The 25,410-nt window shown below is 40.8% G+C and overlaps 1 protein-coding gene across 2 annotated transcripts; it reads right to left on the bottom strand.

The window, feature by feature from the left end:
• Positions 1–457: 457 nt before the first annotated feature.
• rxrgb (retinoid X receptor, gamma b) lies at positions 458–24,960 on the bottom strand. Of its 2 annotated transcripts, none has more exons than XM_085263863.1 (10): positions 24,803–24,960; positions 9,307–9,542; positions 6,596–6,740; positions 6,056–6,235; positions 5,463–5,623; positions 4,616–4,745; positions 3,999–4,131; positions 3,597–3,688; positions 2,522–2,627; positions 458–983 (listed from the first exon to the last, which is right to left on the bottom strand). In XM_085263863.1, exons 1-10 carry the CDS (start codon positions 24,831–24,833, stop codon positions 836–838), a joined length of 1,362 nt encoding a protein of 453 aa, XP_085119989.1. In that variant the 5' UTR covers positions 24,834–24,960; the 3' UTR covers positions 458–835. The 2 variants fall into 2 exon arrangements, with proteins under 2 accessions (XP_085119989.1, XP_085119988.1); XM_085263862.1 differs by lacking the exon at positions 24,803–24,960 and adding an exon at positions 19,035–19,248.
• Between the last annotated feature and the right edge of the window lie 450 nt (positions 24,961–25,410).

Genomic DNA, 25,410 nt, shown 5'->3' with positions numbered 1-25,410 from the left:
AACTGCAAACCCGTGCGGATTTTGTTACATATCAGCCAACATACTGACTCATTCCAGTATAGGCACATATTCCGACGTAGATTTATTTTCTTTTTTGTTCTCTCTAGATTCCTATTTCTTCGTGGATTATCTTCACCAAGAAGTCTTAATGAAATCAAAGGTCTTTGTGATGAGGTCCTGGCAGTTCGTGATGCTGAAGCCTGCAGAGGCCCTGACGAGTCATGTAACTCTGACAGACCGTAGCCACGAGGAGGATACAGGAATCCGTGCAAACAGCTCTAAAAAAAAAAAAAAAAAAAAAAAAAAATGCTGTGAAGCAGCGTCTCTCGTCTTGATGGCACTCTGTGGACGCCATCTGGTGGACGAGGAGTGAAAATAGCAGGTTCACTTTATATTTGATACCAAACACAGCTAATAAAAGAAAATGTGATAAGGCATTAACACAATGCACAAAATATTTCATGTACATTTTTAAATAACTTTATTCTGTAAGAATTCTCAGACACGTTTAAGAAATTCAGGCATGGTTTTTGTTTTATACAATTCTGCTTTGAATAAAATATGATTTTTTTTCTTCAAATTTTGCATTTGGTGGCTTTTGAAACAAACACCTGAAATTAGCTATTTACAAAATTCCAAACCAACTTTATTGGAATTTATCGAGTTATGACTCCACCATCCCCACAACCACATTTTTTTTAAACATTTTAATTGCATTTTTTTTTTAAAATGGGTACAAAATAAGCTGTTTTACATTTCAATCAAGTCTTTTTAATTCCATCATCATATTGCTTATGATGCGGGAGTATGTACAAGGGAAAGGGGAAGACGTGTGTCATGTGATCTGATGCGGAGCCTCCAGCATCTCCATCAAAAAGGTGTCAATAGGCGTGTCCCCAATTAGCTTGAAGAAGAACAGATGCTCCAAACATTTGAGGCCGATGGAGCGCAGGGCAGGCAGGCGCAGCAGCAGTTTGGCAAACCTGAGAATAATAAAAAGTCGTGCCAAATAGTGAGGCGAGAACAACTGAGCTTAAAACTCACTTCCACACATGTTCAAAGTTGTTTAAAAAAAAAAAAAAAAAAAGCCATATTTTACACACACTCACTAGCCACTTTGTTTGATACACCTGTTCACCTGCTTTGTAATGCAAATATCTAATCAGCCAATCACATGGCAGCAACTCTGCATTTAGGCATGTAGACATGATCAAGATGACCTGCTGAAGTTCAGGACGAAAGGTGACAATCATCTATACGGTTTGCAGAGAATAGTCCAAAAAAGAAAATACATGCATGGGAGCATCTCTGAATGCACAACATATTAAACTTTAAAGCAGATGGCCTACAGCAGCAACAAGACCACACCGGGTCACCTGCTAAAGGACAGAGCGCCACCTAAATTGAACCACAGAGGAATGGACAAACAATGTCTCATTTGATAAGTCACAATTTTTACTGTGACATTAGAATAATAGGGTCAGAATTTGGTGCAAACACCATGAAAACATGGATGCACTCTGGCCTGTATACAATTCAGGCTGCTGTTGGTGGTAGTGTGGTGGTAGTGTGTGTGTGTGGGAGATATTTTCTTGGCACATTTTGGGCTCCAACTGAGCATCGCTTTAAACATCACTGCTTATCTGAACATTGGTGCTGACTATATCATTATTGATCACAGTGTTCCCATTTTCCGCTTTTTCCAGCAGGATAAAACACCACAGTCACCGGATCTCAATCCAATAGAGCACCTTTGGGATGTGGTGGAACGTGAGAATCCCATCATAGACATGCAGCGATCATATCGATATGGCCCAAAAGGACTAGCAAGATGTTCCTAATAAAGAATATAGTGAGTGCATATCAAGATTTTTTTTTTAATATTGTAAACATCTCACTTTTCATGAGACAACATACCGTACACAGTAAGCCATTTCAAAGAAAGTCAAGCTAGTGTTACATTTACCTTTCAAAAATCAATTCTTTGCTCAGAGATTTATGATTTAGATTAATGAAAACAAACAAGAAAAAGTATTACATGTTGCAGTGGTGATCTTTTTCACTGCCGGGCTGTGGCATGCTAGTTTCACTTCAATCATGTGCACTTTATGTCATAATTTCACCATTAAATGTTTTTTCAGTGAGGTGAAATATTCATGGGGTAATAATAATAATAACTGTGATCTCAATAGTGACCAAAATATTCTTAAGCGTTCTTTCTGCATCTCAGCTGTGATGTGTTGACTTTTCAGGAAGTTTGCAGTGTCTGCTTTTACCTCTAATACCTGTTGCTCTCAATCAGCTCCCAAATAAAAAATACAGTCAATGGCAACAATTTGCAGTTACAAATAGCGTTATCAGCCTACATCCTTTTAAATGCAATGTTGTGGTTAGGCAAAAGTTTTTTACTTGCATAAGAGCTGTGTACTAATATAATGCAAGCTGCCATCCTTATTATTCTTTACATCCAGTGCAGCAATGTGTTTAAAAATGGTCGATGTTGTAATGGAACAGTTCCTACCTGCCAGGCTGGTCCGGGTACTTCTGTTTTGTATACGACTCCAATGAAGCATAGACCTTTTCTCTCAGCCCCTCAACCTCTGCTGGGTTAGACAAACCTTTTGCATCTGGAAAAAAAGACCCAAAACAAAACACACAAGTCATTCTGCTAGTTTGTGATCGAATGGAGTCAATTTTCTGCAGTCTGTTTGTGATAACATGGCTGTTAACTGTGAGCAAAAATCATAAATCTTTTGCTGTCTAACAACACAGAAATTCTGTGTATTCCATTTGAAGCTGTAAGTCTGAATTTCAGCGTTCTCAACTTTCAATCTGTGAAAATACTGTTGTACATATTTGATTCGCTAAATAAGCCATATACAGAACACCGTGCAGGCTCGAACCATAAATGTGTTGCTGTTGTGTTTTTCAGTTAAAAAACAACAACAAACCCAAACAAACATCACCTTGTATCCCCATCGTGGTATGAATGGCTCTACTTGCTAAGGAACAAAATAAATCCTGTTTTTCTGACTTCACTACTGGAACACACTCAACTTGGGAGTGATGTCACTCCCAGCCCTGCTTCCAAGGGAAACTGAATGCATCATTACATTTAGAGTCCAGCCAGAACCTCATAAATTTTAAACAGAGATTCAGAAATTCCTCCACAAATAGTGACCTAATTGCTGCAGGATGGTTAATTGACTGATTTATATGACACAGGTGCTCAGCAAAGCTGTTTTCTTCTACCAAGACACCTGTGCAATTGAAAATGGTTGCTGCAACTACTTACAATCAGCAAAAAGAATCCGGGCAATCACTAATTTTTCTTGATATAAAGTAGATTACTATCCTATTTTTAGTCTAGTCTGACTGAGCCATTAGGAACGCATGGGTGCACAGTAAAATCTCTCCAACTAGCCATAATATTATGATGACCAACATTGCACTTGACAAATATGTTCACATGAATTTCATGAATCCAGTATAGTGATTCTGCAGTTACTAAAATAAGCAGTGAAATAACACAACTGAAATGTCGGTGAAAATGTTGTTTTGGGTGGTATGTAACAGTCTCAAGAGGCCAGACTGACCTGGATTGAAGAGGACAATTGCTCGCAAGCAGCCGAGCTCCGTCTTATCCATCTTCATATCTTTCATTTTAGATACTAACTCTGTGAGTACTCTGCAGGAAATCAAGAAAGAAACAATGACTAGTCACAAAAATAGGACTGAATTAAATCAGTACAAGAATTAGAATAATTTCTCAGTAAAGAATTTGCATTTCTATGCAAATATGTACTTAGCTTAAATGACAACACACTGAAATGAATGCAGTTAAGACATTAGTAACATTTACAGCCAGTTAACGGTGGTGTTGGGGGGGGGGGGGGTTGCCTCCAACCACAAAATATACAGAATTAAGAGGTTAATCATGAAGGAGTCTAAATGTCACATTATTTTATCTTTTTGTCTCATCTTTCAATCCTTCCTACCTGTCAAAGATGGAGCCAACTCCAGCACTGTGGGCGCTGCTTCTGTGGACGTGAAGACCTGTTGCCAGCAGGATACCGTCTTTTACCGTGACCGAGCGATGCGAGAATGATGCAATTAGTAGCTCGTTCCAGCCTGGACACAAAAAAGGAACAAGAAAAACGAGTGACATCTCGATCCACTCGTCTCTTTAAAGCCCGTCTTTAGTTTGTGTAAATTAAATACACAAAACATGTTCTGTGATTTCCCTGCTTGCTTAAAATTAATTATCCATTTTGTGACTTTTTCACTTTATCGTCCTGGCATGTGTTAAATCTCCTCCCAGCAGAGGTCAGCACTGGCAGCAAACTGCACTGCTGGGACTTGCAAATGGTCCAGTTATTTTGGTTTCACTGCTCCATTAAACTAGATGTTACAAAAAAAAAAAAAGACTTAAATAGACTGCTTGACATCGGCTCGGCAACTATGCTGAATGAAAATACTACACAAAAAGTGAGGGGGGAAAGGGAGGATAAAGGACTGTTTACCCTTGCAGGAAACTGCTGTGTATGAGTGTGTGGTCTGATATTTGTGTGAGCATAAGCTTGCCGCATGCACTGGTTTGTGTTTGCGTGTCTACCTGCTCGTAGTAAGATGACCTGGTCATCGAGGGGGAGCTCGGAGAAGTGCGGGATCCTTTTCGCCCACTCCACCAAGGTGAAAAGCTGCTTGTCTGCTGCTTGGCAGATATTGGTGACGGGGTCATTGGTCTGGAGAAGAACATGTAGGACAAGTGCCAGACCGATTTAATGTGATTGTAGGCACTGTTAGTGACATCTAAACCTTTTCTAGCAACAGCTGGTAACCAGGTGCAGCAGTGGCTATTTTTGACTCTTTTTAAACCAACAATTTCTCTCGTTGCTTGCGGTAGTTTTAATACAATCCTAAATTCTACATACCAAAGAAGGGAAATATCTTGAAGCACAATTCAATTCAAGTTCCGCACAGCTTTTAAATTGTGGCTTTGTTATCCAACCTCTAGGTTTTAAAATTCATTTAAGTGCTTGAGCTCATACCCAGTAAATTGCTAAATCAGTGTTTACTTAATTTGTTTACTAACTTGTCAGATTTAAGAGTTAGTTTTGGACCAGAGCAACTCGGCAGCTCGGCTACATTATCTCAACAGATTAACCCAGGAGATTATGACAACTGCACAAAGTAGCTTGTCAGAATTTTGGAGCAAAGCCTAGATTTATTCCCATAAACTCCTCAGCTTGTGTTATTTATATTCAACTGACCCAATTCCATCCGGTGTCAGCTTCACACTCAAAACTATTTAGCCAAGCTTGTGTGTTTATGTTTATAATAAGATCAGTATATCTTAATAGCACAGCACATCTTGGCATCTAGTTTCTCCCCAGAAAAACTGCCTCAGATTCATAATACAAACAGTGAAAGAGACATGGACCAGTGTCTGTATTAATTACCGAGTTCCCGGGGCTGCCGTCGCTGTACGTCTCTGTTTTGGGTTCTACAGCCAACTCAGCATCTAGGATCTTGTCCACAGGCATGTCCTCATTGAAACTGCTGGTGGATTCTACCTCATTCTCACCCCGCTCTTTCCCACGCTGCCTCTCCTCCTGCACCGCTGCACACAGACACACAAAAAAACCACACAGCATTTAAACATCCTGAATTGTTGACTAGAAAATCCGTAATATTAGCAGATAACTCAAAACCCCTCCAACCGGTCGCGACAGATAGCCGCGCCTCCCTGAGCCTGGTTCTGCCATGAGGTTTTTTTCCTTCCCACTTTTGCCGAGTACTTGCTCACAGGGGAACGTCTGAATGTTGGGATTTTCTCTATTCTTGTAGCGTCTTCATCTTACAATATTAAGCGCCTTGAAGCGACTCTTGTCATAATTTGGCGCTATATAGAACATTCAATAAACAAAACTGAATTTACCTGAAAATTATAGTTTTACTACAAGACAAAACCACATGTGATTTTATTTTAACTGCAAAATGTCACATATTGTTAAAATTTCGAACCAACCTTTTTCTAACCCTCCATACACACCTTCTCTTTTCATGCCCATGGCCAGGCACTTCTGGTAGCGGCAGTATTGGCAGCGGTTTCGCTGGCGCTTGTCAATCAGGCACTCCTTGTTATCTCGACAAGTGTAGCTGAGATCTTTGCGCACGGTCCTCTTGAAGAAACCTTTACATCCCTCACAGCTGTATACACCATAGTGCTTTCCTGAGGAGAATAAAGCCACAGGATCAATATTGATTAGGACCACTATTCAGCTTGCGTCACAGTGCATAAAGCGTCGCACTGGCTTGTAGACTAATTTCTGGGCACATCTTTAGAATTAGGATTGGAAATGTGTTAACTATTTTCTGTATGATAGACAACCTACTTGTAACAACACACCGATAAAAGATATTTGCAGAAACATACGGCACAAATCCTGACAAAATACTTAACAAATGACTTCAAACAAGTCCGTCTTTGTCTACTATCTGTTCTCATCTGGGTGGGGGGAGTTGTGGTGGTGAGTGGGAGTGTAAATATGCTTGCCCATCCCTCTCCTCCGTCCTTGCATGCTAACATTACCTGAGGAGCGGTCCCCACAAATGGCACAGATGTGCTTTGACATCCCTCCCGGGCTCGTACATTGGTAGTTGATGTTTCCCAGATTCTGTAGGCCCGGCGGAGGCTTGATGTCCTCTGAGCTGCTAACACTGTTCATAGAGTTCATCTGCAGATGACAGGAAGAGAGAAGAGAGAACAAAGAATTAAAGCTGAGGTGGCCAGAGCTGAACGGAACAGAGCAGAGGAGGAAGCAGAGGGGAAGTAAGAGTGAAAAGTTTGTGGTAGTCTCATGACACTCTCTCCCTTCCCCTATTTTCTCATTTTGTCTTCCGCTCACTCATATTTTTTTGTTCCCCCACCCACACACTTTATTGTGAAAGTGTCTTGGTATGATCACATGCTCAGCCTGTAGGAGGGGCTGAGGCCTGTCATACAGGTTTTTTAATGTTTGCTGACAGGGAGAGTCGCAGGAAGGGGGAGTCACGTGGAGCAGGCGCAGTTCTCAAACTCAGCAGCAGAGGGAACTCATGGTGAATTTTATGCTTTGTGATGACAGTTGGCATTTCTGTTAGACCTCCAATGAAGGCCAAATGTATTTTATCTGCCATTTTTTTAATATCATAAGCAGTGCTTACAGCAGCTTTCAATCCCAAGTAGATGCACAATAATGCACACTTCAACTGACATGATTTATATCTCTTACTGCAGCGTAGGGTTTCGCACCTGATCCCAAGGAACCCCACGAGATATACGAGTAACTCCCAAATATGGTACATCAAGACTCCAAACCACTAAGTATGGCCAATTTAGAAATAATGTGTAATATAATATGTTTCCCAAAAAAAGAGCAACAAGTTAAGCCTCCTTTGATTTCTTCATATCTGCTTCTTTCTCTTCTTATCATCGTCCAGCCTGTCGATCCTCTCTCAGAGAGACACATGGAAAGCATATTTGCTTGATCTCCAGATTCCAACCAGAAAAAAACAAGCCTGGCCTACATATACCTTGTACTATATGATGCAGCATGATATACAGTATCGGACATCCTTCTGACAGATCCTATCACTTATTTACAAAGTGCACTCTCAATATTCTCCAATGGCAGTCTGAATTTGGGACTCTATATCCATGAATTTGCAGCAGAGACCATCACACAAGAGTGTTTCTTTTTGCCGTCATTCAGTTTAATGTCAGCATGCTGGCTGCCTGCAGGGAGGCGGTCACACCCTAAATAAGCTTTCAGCAACAGCGTGCTCGCTTATTGGCGTGTCTGTAGTGAGCAGCTATTCAGCGTAGCATAGAGTTTTCATAATTAATTTTGCATGATCTAAAAAAATAAGTGTTTTTAAACTGTCGTTTAGACAACATGCAGCTTTACACAGACAACAGGATGCTGTAGAAAACGGCTACGAGCACTGCATATGGATTATTGATGCTTCATACATTTTTTATTCAACACATGGTATGAAGAAAATACTGCATGAGACATGCAAGGTTTACTGAGTGATGCACGTGTTTGTTTTTTAAATCTATATGTAAAGATTTCTGTAAAATGAAATTGATTTTTTTTGAGTAAATTTTTGCTGATTGATGAATTCATTAAATCGCTGATTATTTAACTGATCAGAAAATCAGTTATCAGCTACTCCAAAGCAAATGTGATGATGTAAAACAAAGTCAGTCACAATCATCCAAATAAATCAAATTTACACATCATTTCTCCTTGTAATTAAAATAATGATTTCATGTTGCCTCATGTTGCTAACACTGTCATGTTCGTAATCTTCACTCCATGAAAAACATACATTACATGATAAAAAACCTGCCAGCAGCTTTGTTTTTGGCATGCAGCAAAAAAGCCAAAATCTCTATCATAAAATGTATATCATCGCCTGCTATTCCCAACAGCACGGTCCTGAATCTAGCCTTGAAAGCACCATGTGCATCCAAACATCTTTGTTTCTGTTTGTATGGCTGACTGTCAAATCACTGAGCTTAAAAAGTGCAACAGAGCTCCTGTGACGTAAAGAGCCTTGGTATTATTAGTATATGCCTAAATGAGCACATAAAAGTAAAACAAATAAATAGAAATATCCGCAAAGGAAGAAGGAGAAACCAGGAAAAATTAGGCTGCCCTTTCTCCGTCTTTCAGGAATCCATTAATAGTCATACTGTGTCTTATATGTCCAATTCTATGAGTGTAGTAATTCAGAACTCATGGATGACCTTTAGGGAGAAAAGTTTAAAGGTCAGCAGAAGGGTAAAAGAGTGAGAGTAAAGCCAAGCTATGCCTGCCAAACACATTGGATATGGCTAACCTTCAAAGTCCTGTCTGCTGGAGGAGATCCCAAGCAATAAAGGCACATGACCACCGAAAAACATGTTATTTAATACATGTGCACCTTGCCAAAAGTAACAGTTCTAGCAAGTAGTGTTTGCATTCTTCACTACCTTAAAACACACAAACTCTGCTTCAAAACACATTCTCTGGCATTTCCAAATGGGGTTCTGAGTGGTGCATTTTTTTTTTTTTTTACTTACCTGCCTTAAGAGTTCGCTTTGACAGAGAATGGTGAAAGAAGAACAAACATTTCAAATATAAATGCAAAAATAATAATAATCCTGTCATGATAATTTCATGGATACATAAAAGCAACTTTATACTCGAGCCATTTAGGGAAATAACAATTCATTGTTATCTTCTGACGACCAAACACCCCCACATGTCTCACCTGTGGACTGCTGAGTGGTCCGAAGTTCATGTTGGGAGTAGACTGCAGCGATACAGAGGGCGAGCCCAGGGAAGATGTAATAACTGGATAGGGAGAGGCCAGGCCGTTCATTGGTGAGCCCAAGGTGGACATGGGGGACGGTAAGGGCCTGGAGGTGCTGATGACTGATGGGTGACCCACCATGCTGCCCATCAAAGGGGGGTGGGTGTGGGCTGTACTCATCGGCCCTGTAGAGTCTGGAAAGGAAGAAGGTGCATGTTGAAAAGAACAAGCAAATACTTTGGATTTAGGAGTTAGGAATAAAAGAATTAGGAAGGTACACCTACACAAACAAATGCATCCATGCTACCACACATGCTTTCTTTGCGAAGTTGTACTTTGAGCAGACACTATCTAAAGCCACTTGAACAGCAGACTATTCAAAGGCGATTCTAATATTTATGTATATACACAGCGGCAGAATAACAGAAACATTATATAACCCAGTACTGTATCTCTGCTAACTTTGGTCCTAGGAAGGACCTATTAATCTGGGAATTTTGTGTATTACGAAAATCAAAATATCCACCCAAGGCCAGTTTTTAGCTGCATCCAAAATAAACTGCTTGAATCTAAAATGCATGACTTTCGGGGTATTGGGTGACAGTGTAACAAGTTTGAAACCAATACCGACTTGTCTGACTTCATGAAGCTGAACTCGACACCACAGATTTGCTGAATCACAGATACAATAGACATAAAACTAATAAACAGAGGCGAATAAATTAAAATAAAATTAAACCACATCAAACCCTTGTTAGCTATCAAGTCTCCACCAACTAGGAGAAAAACTAAATAAATCTGGCTCCACTATAGTTTGTCATTTGGTACTGAGCCGATGTGTTCAGTGTTTTTTTTCTGAAACAATATTTATAGAACGAAGACCTGAACAGTAAAGTTGTGGAGGATAAAACCAAACTGATGATCAGGATGATGCTCTACAGTCAGATGACGGAAATCAGTGGATTGTTCAAAAAGGACGTCTCTACATTACCATTAGTCATTTGATACATTTGTATAAAAATTAGCTTCAAGGTTCGAAACAGTTTAGAGGTTCCACATGAATGGATACACTAAATAATCACACTTTAAAACGTAAAGTCTAGCAACTGTCAAAATGATGATGTTATCTAATTAGAATCCAGGTTTGGGTTATATATTGTTGGCCAGTGGTGCCATGTGTCCTTTTGGAGTGTAAATTTAGCGACACAGAGTGAAGCCCATCTGATTTTGGTCACAGGATGCTGACTTTGCTCAGCGGCCATTGATGTAAACTGACAGGCTGGCATTTACATAGATGACCTACTTAGAAAAGCTGTCAGTCAGCTGGGTAACAGGGCATGGTGTGTAATTTCATGCATGTGTTGTAGCTGCGAGTAATACAAATTCAGCAAATACCATCATATACATATGGTGTGTACGAGCAAGAGACCAAGACACATCTTTACACAAATGCCAAAGGCTATCATAATACAGACAGATGCAATAAGCAGTACCCCTCTGGGCTAATGGTGATGACTCAACGACGCGAACAAAACTGGGCTTTCTTGAGTAAAATGCTACTGATGAAGAGTGACAGACCACCATATGCACATAAATATTTGGATAAGCCTGCAGACGTTTTGGCTTTTTTGTCAGTGTATATCCCCTGCCTCCATTTACACACACAAACACACACACAAACTCAGCGTGATACTGGGCTTTGCACCACTGTTCTTAGTTAAATGTCACATTCTTGTGTCCCATGTGCGTCTATAAAGCTGGGTTGTGGCATGATTGCACAGACACGCAATGAACAGCACCTGTGTTTTGGGTTTCTTATAATCTTCAAAGTCCTTTTTTTTTTCCCTGAATCAAAGCTGAACCGGGTGCCCGGAGAGAGCCCCAAGGGAGGGTTTGATGTCTTTTTGTCACAACTACTAATAACCTAGATCTCCAATGTCAAAAAATACACTTATTTAACTTAAAAGTTGAAAGTTTAAAAGATGATTATTGATTGTGCACTTTCCAACAGATAAGAATGGAGTTTTTTATCACTTGAAAGTTCATTTAGTAGAGATTCATGGTTGTAAACAAATCTGAGTTGCTAAAAATACTGTAAATAACAAGAAAATGCTAGTGATCAATTAAAATCATGAGTCAAAAACAGCGTGACTACAGCATGACCCTTGAGATGCTGGAGATTAGCTGGGCAGCAAGAGCTCCATGAGTCGATTTGTTTGCTTGGTTTATTGTGAAGTCTCATTTAACACAATAAATTGCAGGTTCTAGCTTCTCAAAAGTGAAGAATTTGATGCTTCCCCCTTTCTTATGTGACAGTAAACTGATTATGTCCAAGGATTGTGGGACTGTTGACCAGACAAAACAAGACATCTAGAAAAATCTTGCGAGATTTAAAAGAAGGGAAAGGGACATTTTCACCATTTTAAGAATGATTTACCACAGAAAAGATTCTGACAACTAATCAACAGTTCAAAAAAAAAAAAAAAAAAAAGGATCAGCTATGACCTAGACCTCGCTGTGACTAGTCTGTGTGATAATCTTAAATCTAAAGAGCCATCTCAGCTCCTCCTGTATGTCATAATTGCACAAAATCTGAATTGTATGTACTTGTCAGCACTCTTTCAAAAGCATGTTCTTTTTCCTGACTTAAATTTATTTAGTGCATTTTAGATTTCACCAAAAATATCAGCCTAAAACAAGAGTTTTCCTGCTCCCACTGAATGAAAACATCCTATACATATTGTCGCGCTGACCTAGTAGGTGTGGCTGTTATTCCTCTTTTCCTCCTCCTGCCCTCTACCTGTTCGGTGCTGCTGCTTACCCATGGCCGCTGATTAGACCTTGGGTGCAATCAACAACTAAGCACGGCCTGGTGTGCGCCGCCCTGCCAGGTGAGCCACATTAGAGCAATCAAGGGTGGGCGTGCCGAGTAAACCTTTAAATGCATGCAGCAGTCATTTGACCCGGGTGCAACATACTGAGAGGATGGCAAACAAAGCACTTTTCCACTGTGAGGAAGACTTTGAACAAGACAGGCTATCGGTAAGTTCTTAAGTTCACATTTTGCTTTTGCAGATGTATCTGGGACTATGGAAGCTCAGTTGTGCAAATGTTTTACGCTTAGGGAAATAGTTGCTGCATTTAAGTTTAATTATATTGACAAAAATGAATGTTTAAGTTTGAATAAATTGTTTGTGCAGTTAGTGTTCCCACATATTTATGTTAATTAATATTAAAAATGGTTACCCCAAATCCTTGGGTGGATCGTAAAACTAGTGAATAAATGTTTGGTTTTGATTTAAAGAAAATAATTCTTTGTAAAGAAAATCCTTAGTTAAAGTCTATTAAAATGTTTGAACTCTAAAATGTATACTTTAAAATACAATTGTTTATAAAAAAGTTTTAATGCAAAGAAGACACATTTTGTATATTTAAGAACCACAGTTAAATTAACACAGTTAACCACATGGTAAATGGCTTTACTGAAGTGTATTTTGTTATTTCATCTGTCTTCTGTGTAATGCATGTAATTTATCTGAATGGTTAATGGAATGTTCTTTTTTGTGTTGAAAGGTTTTTTACCTGCTGCTACCTACCAGCTATCAAACTAGTTGGTCTAAATAAAGTTGAGTGAAATTCAAAGTCTGGTCTTTTTCAAGTGTGGACACCTCACAGTCAGAGGAACACTTGACACATATGGTTTGGTCTGTAATTATGATTTCTAATCTCTGCTTTTGAAGTTCGCATCATCTTATTTATTTTGAATTTCATTGCTGTCATTGCTTTTTCTGCAGGCCCCTTTACTAACATGGTCACTGTGACTTGAAATGGAACACACAAATATAAATTAAACTTGGTTTTCCTGATCTGATCTGATAAAAATGTGTCAAAATTGCTAAACGCTAATGCTGCTAATCTGTTTGTTTATCTGACTCTGGGGGAAAAACTGTCACAATTTGTTTTTGACCTTTTAGACCTGAAAAAGTTTGACTTCAGTTTTAAGGCTTTACTCAGAGCAACTTGTCAAACATTTTGAAACAGTTTTGAAATGTTGCTGTGATATTTAACCTTTAGCACCCACTTATACCACATTAAAGGAAATGGTGACTGAGTAATGAAAGACCATTGCGCTGAAATATGAAGAAATTGTGAAAAAGGGAATAATGTCATGTTGTCGGGCTGGACGCAGCACTTTCTGCACAAAGACACACAGTAAGACACAGCTGGCCATTCACTCCCTCTCTGTACGCAAAGGAACAGATGTTGTGCAACTTCCTGTTTAGCAGTGAAACTATATCCTCCACCCCCTTCTTTACTCGCCCACTTTCTCCAGCCCTCCACAAGTGATCCCTGGCAGGCAGAAATGGATTGGGGCCTTCCTCTCTCTCCCACAGAGCTGAATGGATAAAAGAAATATACTTCACACTCCAGGCTGTTACAAAATGCACTACATAGATTGAAATTCAACTATGTGGCATTGTTCCCAACTTTCCCGAGTGCATTTTCATCCAATCAACACTCTTATGTAATAGACGTCCACTGTACAACATGTTCTGTGTCTGATTTCGTGCAATGGCCCCTCTTTTATGTGCATGACAAATTCCCTTTGGGGTTCATAAAGATCCATTCTATTCTAGTACAGAGTGGGAGATATGGCAACAGGGTACTCCAGCAGCCAATAGTTTAGCAACATGCTCTGAAGACCAACAAGACTAGATGTAAAAGATAATATGAGGATGAAAATATGGAGAGAAATGAAAAGTAAAGTAGGTAGATCGGTGGATAGATCGGTGCAGTTCTATTTGTGACCTGAATGTTCAGATTTCCTGCTTGTCTGGAGACAGGGTCCGTTTAAACTCTGAAAAACAACATACATGTTTGACACAACACTAACGACAAATCTTCGCCCAGACCTGAGTGTGTTCGTGGCTGCATTACACAGGGGAAAAGAAAAGCACACGGACAGTCAGCTGGTGGGATGCCTAAAAGGGAATTGCTAGAGAGGTGAACATGCTTTGGGAAGGGCGTGTGCGAGTTTTGTGTCCGTGTGTAAGAAGGCCAACATGCTCAGTGGAGGAAGCACAAATGGGCCCCGAGCGGCTCAAAGAAGCCTATCCTTGAATGACCCGCCTCAACTGGCAGTCCAATCTAAGTCACTTGCACAACAAAGACTCTTAAATGCACAGACTATATTTGACCATAATCCATCCATTCATTTCGTGGCACAGAAATGTACGTTAGCAGTCTGCAGCATTCACAAATATGTCGTTTGACTTTTCCCTCTCAGTCTTGTCTAAACCTATGCAACGCTTCAGCAACTCAAGCATCTATCTGAGAGCAAACAGAGCAGTGAAGGGCACCTTTGAACACTAGTGTCGCAAATCAAAGGTCACTTGTTACCAAACTCCTGAGCCAAGTTCAAAAGAGTTTTCTGTCTGCAGCAGCGCAGGTCTCTACTGATCGTTCCCAGAAATTACTGCACTGAGGGCGGATGCAGGACTCGCACAATAACCTGCTAAAATGCAGCTTGATCTGACTTTGCGATGAAAGGCTCCTAAAAATTGACCCAGTGTAAATCACAGCTACTTTTAGCAAGAAATGTAACCCATAGAGTTTTACAGCACATCAGCCTATTTTCATATTAGCTCCCTTTTGATATGCTTATTGTGTTTGAAAGATCTTTGAATGTAGAGTGATTGCACAGTTATCAACAATAACAAACCAATCGCGGTAGACTCTTTGATTCTTTTTGCTGTAGTCTTTGGAAAATTGGGATTAGTACTTTTTGCCTCCAAGGCATTTTTATAGACTAACCACTTAACCAGACCAGTGAATACTAACAATAATTCTTAATATGACCTTTACTGAGCTTAACAACATCACATTATTCTGTTCCCTTGCATGCAAAAGATTCAAACATCCTCATCAAACTGCCTCTGCTGTGTCAGATGATCATATTTACTTTGAAAGCCAAAGGAAGGAATACCCAAAGCCACAAATACATCACATTGATCTGATGATCAACAGGTTTAAAAAAAAAACATCACAAACCACAAACCCTCTAAATCCCTTGCAGTTAATTACTGGGTTGTAACTGGATGGAGCGCTGCACTGAGTAGTAATTCAATAAGACCAAACTAATAATATCTCCCGTCTGGAGAGCAGACCAGCACTGGGAGTGCACAGTGAGGGGATGACGGGGTGGGAGCAGCAGGAGCAGCACTCCTAAATGACAACATAAACTTCAATATCTATCACATGAACCCCAACAAAAAGGAATCCTCAGCATGTGCATGGATTCGTTCAATAACCGTCTACTCTATATGTGTTTTTATGCAAAATGAGTTAAAGTCTGTAGATGACAGTGCCGTGACCAAATGACATAGAACAGAATGCATCCTAAAGTAATCAGACGGACAGCCTGAGGAGCTCATTAGATTCAGTGAACATGTAATTAAGAAATCTCCGCGCTGCCAGTCCGGCTCATTTGCGCTGGCTGCAAACCATCACACTCACTCCTTGCATGCGCACATACTCGCTCACACTAAAAGAGGGGGGGAGAAACCCCCCCTCAAATTGTCTGCACACACCAGCATAAAAATCACCACCCTTTTAACATTCATTTCTTGACTAAATGAGGTTGATATCTGATCAATTGTGTCAGTAAATCCTCTTATCCCCGGGTAAGTATGTGCAGCTCAGCAGGCCAGCTGTCAAGAAGGTGGGAGGCCCGGGGAGGAGGGGACTGAGAGCCGAATAGACCCAGGGAGGAAGAAGGTAGCAACGGATGGCTGGCTGGATGGCTGGGGGAGGGCACTGCTCTCCTTCTCTTCCCAGCCCTCATGACTGCACTAACACTACCACCACACACTCCTAATCGCCCCGCCTGTGCGAGGACATTAGATCATGAGTTGAGAAAAGCCCCTGTTTATTTTCTGCACAGCTGTGATTTTAGGAGATACGAATGGTTGCTGGTGATAGAAAATAAAGATACAGTCCACTGTTACATAAGCAGCACTCTGTCCAAAGCTGCTTCAAGGACACCTGTTCCATTTTCGTACTGCTTTGTCAGCCAAAATTAATACCGCTCATTTTACAAGCAGAACAGATGTTACAGCTGTGTATCATTCCTGTCTTGCTGGAAACATAAAGAAAAGTGTGTGGGGGGGGGGGAGTTGTGTCCATAAAGGCTTACGGCTGTGACAACATAAAGGCTTCAGATAGCAAACCTCTCTGACCCCAAATTCTGCCCTGTGAAACCCTCCAGTGAAATCAAATATACTTCTGAACAGAAGAGGAATAAACTCTTTCCCCCATTTCTTTCAGTTTCCCTATAGCAAGCATTCATACAAGCAAAGCAAATTGTTTGGAAAGTACATATATTGTTTTCCCACAGGCGGACCACGTTTGTAGTTCTCTTGAATCAAACACAGACCTGCCACTTTTGTTTTTTGGGGGGTTTTTTAAACACAGGCCCACAGAGAATCGATGAGCCCATAACTGAGTCAGGGACAAGATAAAGACTGTTTTGCAAGTGATAAAAGTTTGGAACTTAAACAACACGAGCTAACACAGAACAGGCTGACCAAGCAGTCCTGGAAAACAAACAAACAGCTGGGCCGAAAGTCCCAATGCAAATCGGGCATCCGCCCTTTTGGCTTCGCCTGCTGAGGTAACTCAAATTAGTTCCTAGAAGTAGTCATTCACTGTTAAAGGGGGCAATGGAGATATAGCCATGTGCTGTTGACATGCACACACGGACACACAAAACACACACAAACCCATTCATCTCATGCTGCGACCAGGCCGACCTGACCTCGTGAACTGAAGACAGAGCCTAGAAAGAGGACGACACTTACACCAGCTTTCTGGATCCTAGAAAGACAGTCGGACTTACACCAGCTTAGCAGCTAGAGTGAACACAGACAGTCTGGTCTTGGGGTACCGTATCACATGAAAAACAATGTGTTCCTTGTGGTCATATACAGAAACATAAAAAGACCAATCGGGAAATGAGAAGAAAAATGCTAAATGACAAGAAGCGAGGTAGTGATAGGATTAAGCTTCTAAGCCATAGCCATGCTAACGGCTTTGCTTTAAGTTAACTGCTAAAGTCAGGCAAGCTGCTGGTTATTCGGACATGATGCTAGGAGGTAGCACATTTAGCACAACAAAACAAAGTTTTCAAAAAGAAGGATTCGCTCCCTCAGAATAACTACACCGTACCCCTTTAACTACAAGAGGCATTTGACGATTTTCCTTTAATCTTCTAAAAATTATTCTTAGCTATGATTTACTCCACATTGCCAAAGCAACTAAAATGTGAAAATCAAACAACAGAAATATCTTTAAAGTTAACATGGGATCAAATTTATTTAAACCCAGTGCTTGGTTGCTTTAAAAGTTCCTATAAACTAATCGCTGTTTCAGACAAGGAAAATCATTATGAAACCATATGGTGGCTCCGGTTTAATGCCACATCTATCAATTTGTACTGGACTGTTGAAAAACATGCAAAACTGCCAGCATTTATTAAGCTATAGTCCTGTTGTTTGTTTAAGTTTTATTGAATTGCTCCTGATACTAAATAGGCAACACTGTATTTCATCAACATAGCTGAAGCTCAGCATAATATGGATTTAATCACAGCTTTGTTGAATGTCCTGCGGTGCTTTTAATGAATGATCAGAACAGAAAGAGCCAATAATAAGCATAACCATGAACATAAAACACTTGGACTGCCAGGTTTGAAAGTCGGTATTAGACTATATTACTGTCCTCAGACCATACTTCCACCCAGGCCAAGAAAATCCACTGAACAACTTTAGTATTTTCAGAAGAATTTGTTTCTCAAGGACACTCAAAAACACGAGGGTGCTCTAAAATGCACAATTTGCAGATATACATATTCTCTAGACAGAGAAGCCACTTAATGGCTCACACCAATGCTTCCCACACCTCTTCAGGAAGGATAGAAAGGAGAAAAAAAAAAGGAAACAAACACATCACTGAGGCTGTTGATGGAAAGGTGACAGGCAGTGTGACACAAATGGAGAAAGAAAGCGTGATGAAGAGGGCTAACAGGAAGGGACAAGTGTTGAGAGATAAAGAGACAGTGAAGGACAAGGCAAAGAGAGCTGGAAGCATCCTTTTAAACTGAGTGACAACCCCGCTGAACTCATCTGAGAATTCAAGTGAGTCACTAGTTCTAGATCCCGATCTCCAACTGGAAAACCTTGTACCTGCCACAACTTGTTAAAATGACCCAGTGATGATAAAAGCAGGAACTAATCTGTTAGCAGAGAATATCCTGGAAATAGATTTAAAGATGCAGTTCCTTGTTTAAAAAAATAATTAAATGTTTCGTTATTTTTTAGCAAGGGATATATACAACATGGGTGAGAGAAGAATATATATAAAAGAAAAAAAAAACGGGTTTAACGATCTGCAGATGCAATTGCCATGAGAGTTGTTGGTGTCTCCTCGGAAGAAAGAAATTCAAAATAACTTCATCAAAGAGTGCACAGGGATTAGAGGCATTACTCAAATGCATCTGTGCACCACGAGCTTTTCATGCTCAAGCTTCTCTTCTGTTGAAACCCACAGAAGAGACGCGTTGCATCGGAATGATTCCACACACACACACACACACACACACACACTAAAAACAAAACCCAGCTACTCACAGTGACCATAACCTATTTCCGTTCCAGGGCTGCCCCCACTTCCAGGTGATGCCACTGGATGCCACATGTCTTCAGGCCCTAATGGTAGCGCTGGAAGAACACGAGTCGCTCAGGACCAGGTGTCAGACTCAAAGTGCTGGCTTGGTGGATGCTCAATCGAGCACTTTTCAGAGAAGAACGGGACGGAAGGGTCGGCGTGTAGAGGGAGGGATGGGGGGGCCTCCGTGAAGAGCAAAAGAGGCGGAGTCCAACAGCGCCGGTTATAGGATTACCCAGATTATCCTTCCCCAGAGATCAATCCCACAGGAACTGTTTGCTGCCCGACTGCAGCACAAATCAGCTCCTCTACCGCCCACTCAACTCATGTTTCTCCTCTCTCTTTATCTCCCCCTCTATCTATACAGAAACACCTGTTGTAGTGGTACAACCAGGAGGTCTGGCCAGAGGGGGGCGCGGTTGGGGAAGGTCATGGTGGAAGGGGTTGTCTAAAAGTACAGTACAACCAGACGTTTCCAATTACTTCCTCTAAAAAGGGTTCAGGGCTAAAGAGCAAGGGAAGACAGTATGAAGACACTAATACAGTCCAAAGGTTATTATATGTCAGTAACATTTCTTCACTACGTTCTCCTTGTTTTTTTTAAACATCACAAATTCTCTTTCTGTTTTGCAGGTTTTATAAATGACGTGTGTTGAGTGGGTGACAAGAAGTGTTCAGAGGTTGAAGTTCTATTTTGTCTTGCCAAAAATAACTTAACACCATATCACGCTGTGAAATAACTGTGCCAGCATACAAGCTTAAAGGTATTGTTAGCAGCATGTTCAGTTGAGTCGCCTCTGTGAATATGTTCGTGTGTTTAACAAGTGTGATAGCATTCCAGGAAGTCAGGAATTGTCTTTTTTAGGTGCTCTAGGATAGCCAGGAAAACACAGGGCAAAGTGAAAATCCAGATGCACACACAGGCCAAAAATATAACTTAAAGGCAGCGAGGAACAATACATGAGAAATCCTGAGGGAAGCTAAATAAACCATGCAGAGATGGATTTGATCTGCAAAAGTAACCCTTGGTGGAAGACTGCGTCTACTGTAGCAGGCTTTTAAATCAGGTAATAATTTTTAGACTTAAAAATATGCATGCAAGAAGTAGATGTTCTACTTGTTTAGTGATGACAGAGGCAAGGCAACATGTTATTATCACCACAAAATAGACCAACCCGTAAATGTTAAAGTGTTCCTTCTAATTTATCCTTCTTCAGATATTCAAACTGAGATATGGCACCAGAAACTTCCCATTTCTTGTGTCCATCCATTTGCCTTACACAACTCAGAGCCTTCTTGCGCAGACTACCCAGCAAGTGATTGGATCGACTACACAGTGTTTAAAGGAGAACCACTAGTAACCATATACTCTCAGTGACACTCGTTTGGCTTTGTCCTCCTCCTGTGACTCAGCGGCCCGACACATAAGAGGAGAACATGACGGAAGAGGAGAAACGCTAGCGTCTCTTTAAGAAATCCCAGAGGGAGAAATTAAAATAATGCAATCCTTCTGAAAAGCACGCTGTGTTATATTAGTGTGTCATGGCCCACATAAAATACATGAAATTAACCCCGAGAGCCATAATTAGTAATCACAGATGTATTATGGTTTGTTAAGGCGCGGGAAGAAGATAATTGGCAGCCCTAAATTTAGGCTACATTCTTAAATCTAAACTTCTAATAATGTAATCAGCGTACTGTCCCCTCAGGAGAAAGGTTTCCTTATGGCCTGCTCTCCCTGCCGGTAGTGATTTCTGACAGCACTGAGGACATAATCATGTGGCATATTCAGCTGTGTAGACATTTATAGGAAAATACAGTGGAAAAGCAGAAAAGAGAAGGGAAATTATGCTACATTAATGTGTGCTTCTGCTACATGTTGATGCTCTGTAGAAGTGAGACAGGAGCAGCACACTAAAATGGCACTCTCAAAGCATTAAAAATAACCAAGCGAGGTTTCCAGCATGTTCTTCATGGAGAGGTTTAATGAGATCTAATGTTCTTAGCTGCTACCTGTTGCTGCTATTTGTGCACCCACAGGACAAAAAAAGCACCATGAGAAATATTTTGGCTGCTCAGTCAAACTAGCATCTATTGAGTTATGAACTTGGGCTCATTAATCACACTCCTATAATAGTATAAATGAGTTCCACAGTGCTTAAACTTTCAAAGCCTGTGCTTGTTTTGGAACTGACTCCACATACATTATTCTGTCAACATGGGAACACATCAGCTAGTCTGCCGACTTGGCCTGCAAAGCCAACGGCCAATTTTCGCAGCTTCCTGTGTGGCGAGGATATCCAAACAGCGGATACTGGAAATCCGGGTCAAACCTTCCTGTTCATTTCACAGGTGATTGTATGCACACAACTGAAGAAAATGTTTAAAAGTTATTGAAATGCAAACAAAGTTGCCTGAACGTGATTGGTGAGAAGAACTTGGGGCTACAAATGTAAAGCTAAGAAACTTCCAGCACCTTTGCCTACAGAGTCAGTTTACAACTCTGTCTAAAAATGTGCCTAGAACTCAAGGTTATGGCTTCTATATGCCTGTTTTGTGCAAATACCAGTAAATACTTAACTGCAATTATGAATGACAAAGAAAGACAAAACAAAGAAATAATTCACATCATGCACGTAGTAAACTAGGGAATGTTTGGCCTATTTCCAGTGGAAGATTTTAACACACATTTAGCATTTTTTAAATTAAATTGAAAAAAAAAACTGCACAAATCCACAAGCAGATTACTGCATTTTCACTACTGAATCCTCAAATATTTTCCTGTGTGACTATTTGCTAATTCTTATTTGATTCCATATATTTATTACTATTATTCACTGCACTCCAGCCTTTTTAGCAGAGCAGTAAGAGTGAACCACTCTGCATTTCTCAAACTAATAGTAGCACTGCTGGCAAACAGTTTTCTATCAATTAAGTAATCAAGTAATGTTCCCTCTAGGAATAATATTGCAGATGCATCAACAGCTTTAGTTCTGTGTGCGCAGGTGCAACTTAAAGCTTGCACACACTGAGAAGTGCTGTTGCAGGAAATGACAATTTATTGAATATCAGATGGAAAAAGGAGCCAGATGTTAAGATGCCTTCCAAGCAGTGAACAAATTAAAAACTCAAATTAGATAGGTTGTTGAAATCAGAAATAGCTCAATGCATCTCATAACTAAACATTGCTTTAGCACATGAGCCTTTGAAGGTTCTCTGCTTGATTAAAGCTGGAATTAAATCAAGGATTTGACCTTCTTCACTAATGACTAATTACTGGCAATTAGCCCAGAGAATGGCCTCTTTTTGCCCCCTCTTTTCCCTCATCCTGCTCTCACAATTGGCACCCACTCAAACACACAATCAAGGCAAGCTGACTATTTTACGCGGAAACACAAATACGCACACGCTCACTTAAAAAGTGCCTGAAAATAAACCTTTTGTAGGTATTGTGTGCTAATGAATGTGTGAACACAGGGGTACTTCATGTCTCAAGCTGGGATCCTTGAGCAAATACCTGCAAAGAGCCACACCTTCTCTACCTGTGTGATGTATTTAATTCTGCCGCAGTGGGAGGGGAGGAGGTTTTATTACTGCAGGGACTTGACAGTCAAAAGGTAAAACTCACATTCTTTAAGTCACGTGCCATCACGGTCACAGTCTGTTGTAAAGGAGTTACTCATACAAGCTACTGCGCAGCTGTGAAGAATAGGCATGGGTGTGTGAATGTGTGTGGGTGTCCTCCTGCTTCTGTCTGTGCGTGCACTGGGAGGTCAACTGTTGATCCCTAGGAAGTGATGAGTTTTCAAACCACTCCCCTCACCCCCATCCATCCCCTCACCCTGGTTTCAATCCAGTTCTTCTTTCTGTCATGACCTCCCTGTTGTGTGAGCCAAATAAGTTCTCACCGTCAAATTTCCCAAAATACGCGCTCATCAGCTTGTCTAGAATCACTTCCACTGATGGAAAATAAAAAAAATGCTGAAGTGCTGAGAGAGAAAAAAAAATGCTGATTCTACTTTAAGCTCCGAGCAGGCCTGCATCAAACCTGCTGAAACATAACAAGTCTGGGAAAAGCCAAGAGGAGGAAGAGGTGGATCATGAAGCAATCTGCACATAATCACCAGACTGTTTTTTTTGACTCCACACTGCTTCGCCTCAGCTTCACGCTCCTGACAGATTACAAAGGGTGACCATTTTCAAGTCAGAATACAAGTACTGTTTATGGCCCTGTTTTCGTACGTGCTTTGGTGCATCCTAAATCATAGCTGTGAGCCAACACATAGACAAAACAAGATTTGGAATGACTTTCAGTGGTTGTGGTTTTCATTTAGCTCTGTGGCTTTACTACCAACATTCAAAAGCAAATGCACCAGAAGAGGAGGATTCAGCTAATCCTGGTTTATGAGAACTACTTTAAGATTTATTCATAATACATTTTTTCATACCAAAAATTATGACTATTTCGCATTTAAGACAGACCTCTAGCCTTTGCGGGTAGTGAGTAATGCTACAGCAGCATTACTGTGGAGAACAGACTCTCTGTTTAAACAAAGACCAATGCAATTTTGGAAAAGAACAGTGTTTAAATCGCACTGTGGAACTTCAATGCAGAAACACGATTGGCTAATATCTATTAATATCTAAATCTTAGGATGCCATTACTGCCCAATCATAACAGATCTTTAAAGAGAAAGAAGAAAGAGTTTAGCCCTGAGGGACTGCTCCATTACTTCTGTACACTGTGGGTTTCTCTCAACACACTCTCCTATCCAGATGTCATGTCATTCCCCTGGGAGCCACATTCATTATGGAAACAATACTCAGCCCCTCCAAATGGTGCAAAGATATCTGTGATAGCATAAACAGGCGGTACAGTTTTGCCTTCAAAGAGTTAGCCTGCTATTAGATTTTAAGGATAAGTGTGTGTGACTTAATGAGACTATATGCGCAAGCCTATTAGACCACATTTGGTTTCAACTAAACACTTAAATGGCACAGGGTATTTCTGTAAGTAGTGTGTCCCACGTGTTGCTCCAAGACGTCCTATTTCCTTGTCTCAGATGATTTTAAGCGGCCACAAGAAGGATAACAGAACAAATCCAATCCACTGGTTCAAGGGCAAAGTCACCGAGTCAGATCAGACTTCAGCTTTACTGAGCAAAATCACATCACGCTGTCATTCAGCTGAATATGGCCACGGCGGTGACCAGGGCGCGTCTAGCACGCTGCACTCCTTTCTACCACAAAGAGGGAGCCTATAAGTTTGTTTATCAGTGGAAATCCGCCATTCCTCTGCGCAGTTGAACGCTTTTCCCCTCTCTGGATCTGACGACCTACCCAGACCAATAAATTGTGTTTCTGTCTCAAACTGTTTAGCAAGAGACGCGCGACAAGCACCATAAATTACATAAGCGCAATTAAAGTGCCAACCTCTGACCTTGCCCGACCGGCACAGCCATGATCACCTGACTTTTGCAGTGACCGCATCTTTCGTTTCAATTCGCGCTGTTCTAACGCGATTATTTAAGAACAAGCGTAACAACAGGATCCACACACAGCAGTTGGTGGTTAAAGTCCGAGAACACTTTCGCGCACCGCTTGCTGACTGGAGAGAGAAGACGCCATAAAACAAACGCGCTCGCCGCTGAAGTCACAACAAAATGCAGCGGCTTCGCGGGGAGCACCGCAGCAAGATCGGACCCGGGCTAAAATACGCAAGAGTACTCACTGAGGTGTAGATATGGATCATTGCTGTCCATACTGCGCGAGTTGTTGCGTCGATTTCCTACAGTCGGTGCTGCTCCGCATCCCAGCACATTCCTCTCCCAGCCCGACTGAACTCTCTCTGCAAGGCGGCTCTACACAGGGGCCCAGCGAGGGAGGGGGCGGCAAAAACAGGGCTTCTCCCAATGACAACAGTGGTCGATATCAAGCTCCAACACGATCATGACGAAACATCTCTCCTGCAGCGACACTGTGTTGCAATATTTTCATAGTAAAATGTTACTTTTAAACGACAGAAAGAAAGAAATAAGGTGTTTTACAGTCTACACGTTGTCTTCTTCCTATTTATAGGCAGCGTAATCAGATCAATCTTTAATAGGCCAATGAAAATAAATCTAGTCGGTCTAGGAAGGGAATGCAAGCTGGATTTTATTGATGACAGGCGATATGTTTGGGCATGACAACCAGTTTAAATACAATAGGTAACGTTATCCTTATATTTTAAAATAATTGCTCCACTGACTTTAGAGTCTGTAGGTCTGTACTTATCTGACACAGATTCTTTAACTTCTTCTCATAAAATCACGCGATTTTAAAAAAAATTAGCTTTAT

The sequence above is a fragment of the Mchenga conophoros genome, linkage group LG23 (genome assembly GCF_057382185.1).
Source record: "Mchenga conophoros isolate Kocher_MC1m ecotype Shallow Benthic linkage group LG23, M_conophoros_male_GT1.1, whole genome shotgun sequence".
NCBI lineage: Eukaryota > Metazoa > Chordata > Actinopteri > Cichliformes > Cichlidae > Mchenga > Mchenga conophoros.
This window is presented reverse-complemented; position numbering and strand designations above follow the sequence as displayed.

What these genes read in the sequence shown, in the direction of transcription:
- rxrgb (XM_085263862.1), bottom strand. Translation starts at nt 19,101, where the DNA reads ATGTGGCATCCAGTGGCATCACCTGGAAGTGGGGGCAGCCCTGGAACG. An exon ending in GGAAATAGGTTATGGTCACT is followed by an intron (nt 9,543 to 19,034) that starts GTGAGTAGCTGG and finishes CTTCCTTTCCAG; the next exon opens with ACTCTACAGGGCCGATGAGT. An exon ending in ACGGCAGCCCCGGGAACTCG is followed by an intron (nt 4,746 to 5,462) that starts GTAATTAATACA and finishes GTTCTTCTCCAG; the next exon opens with ACCAATGACCCCGTCACCAA.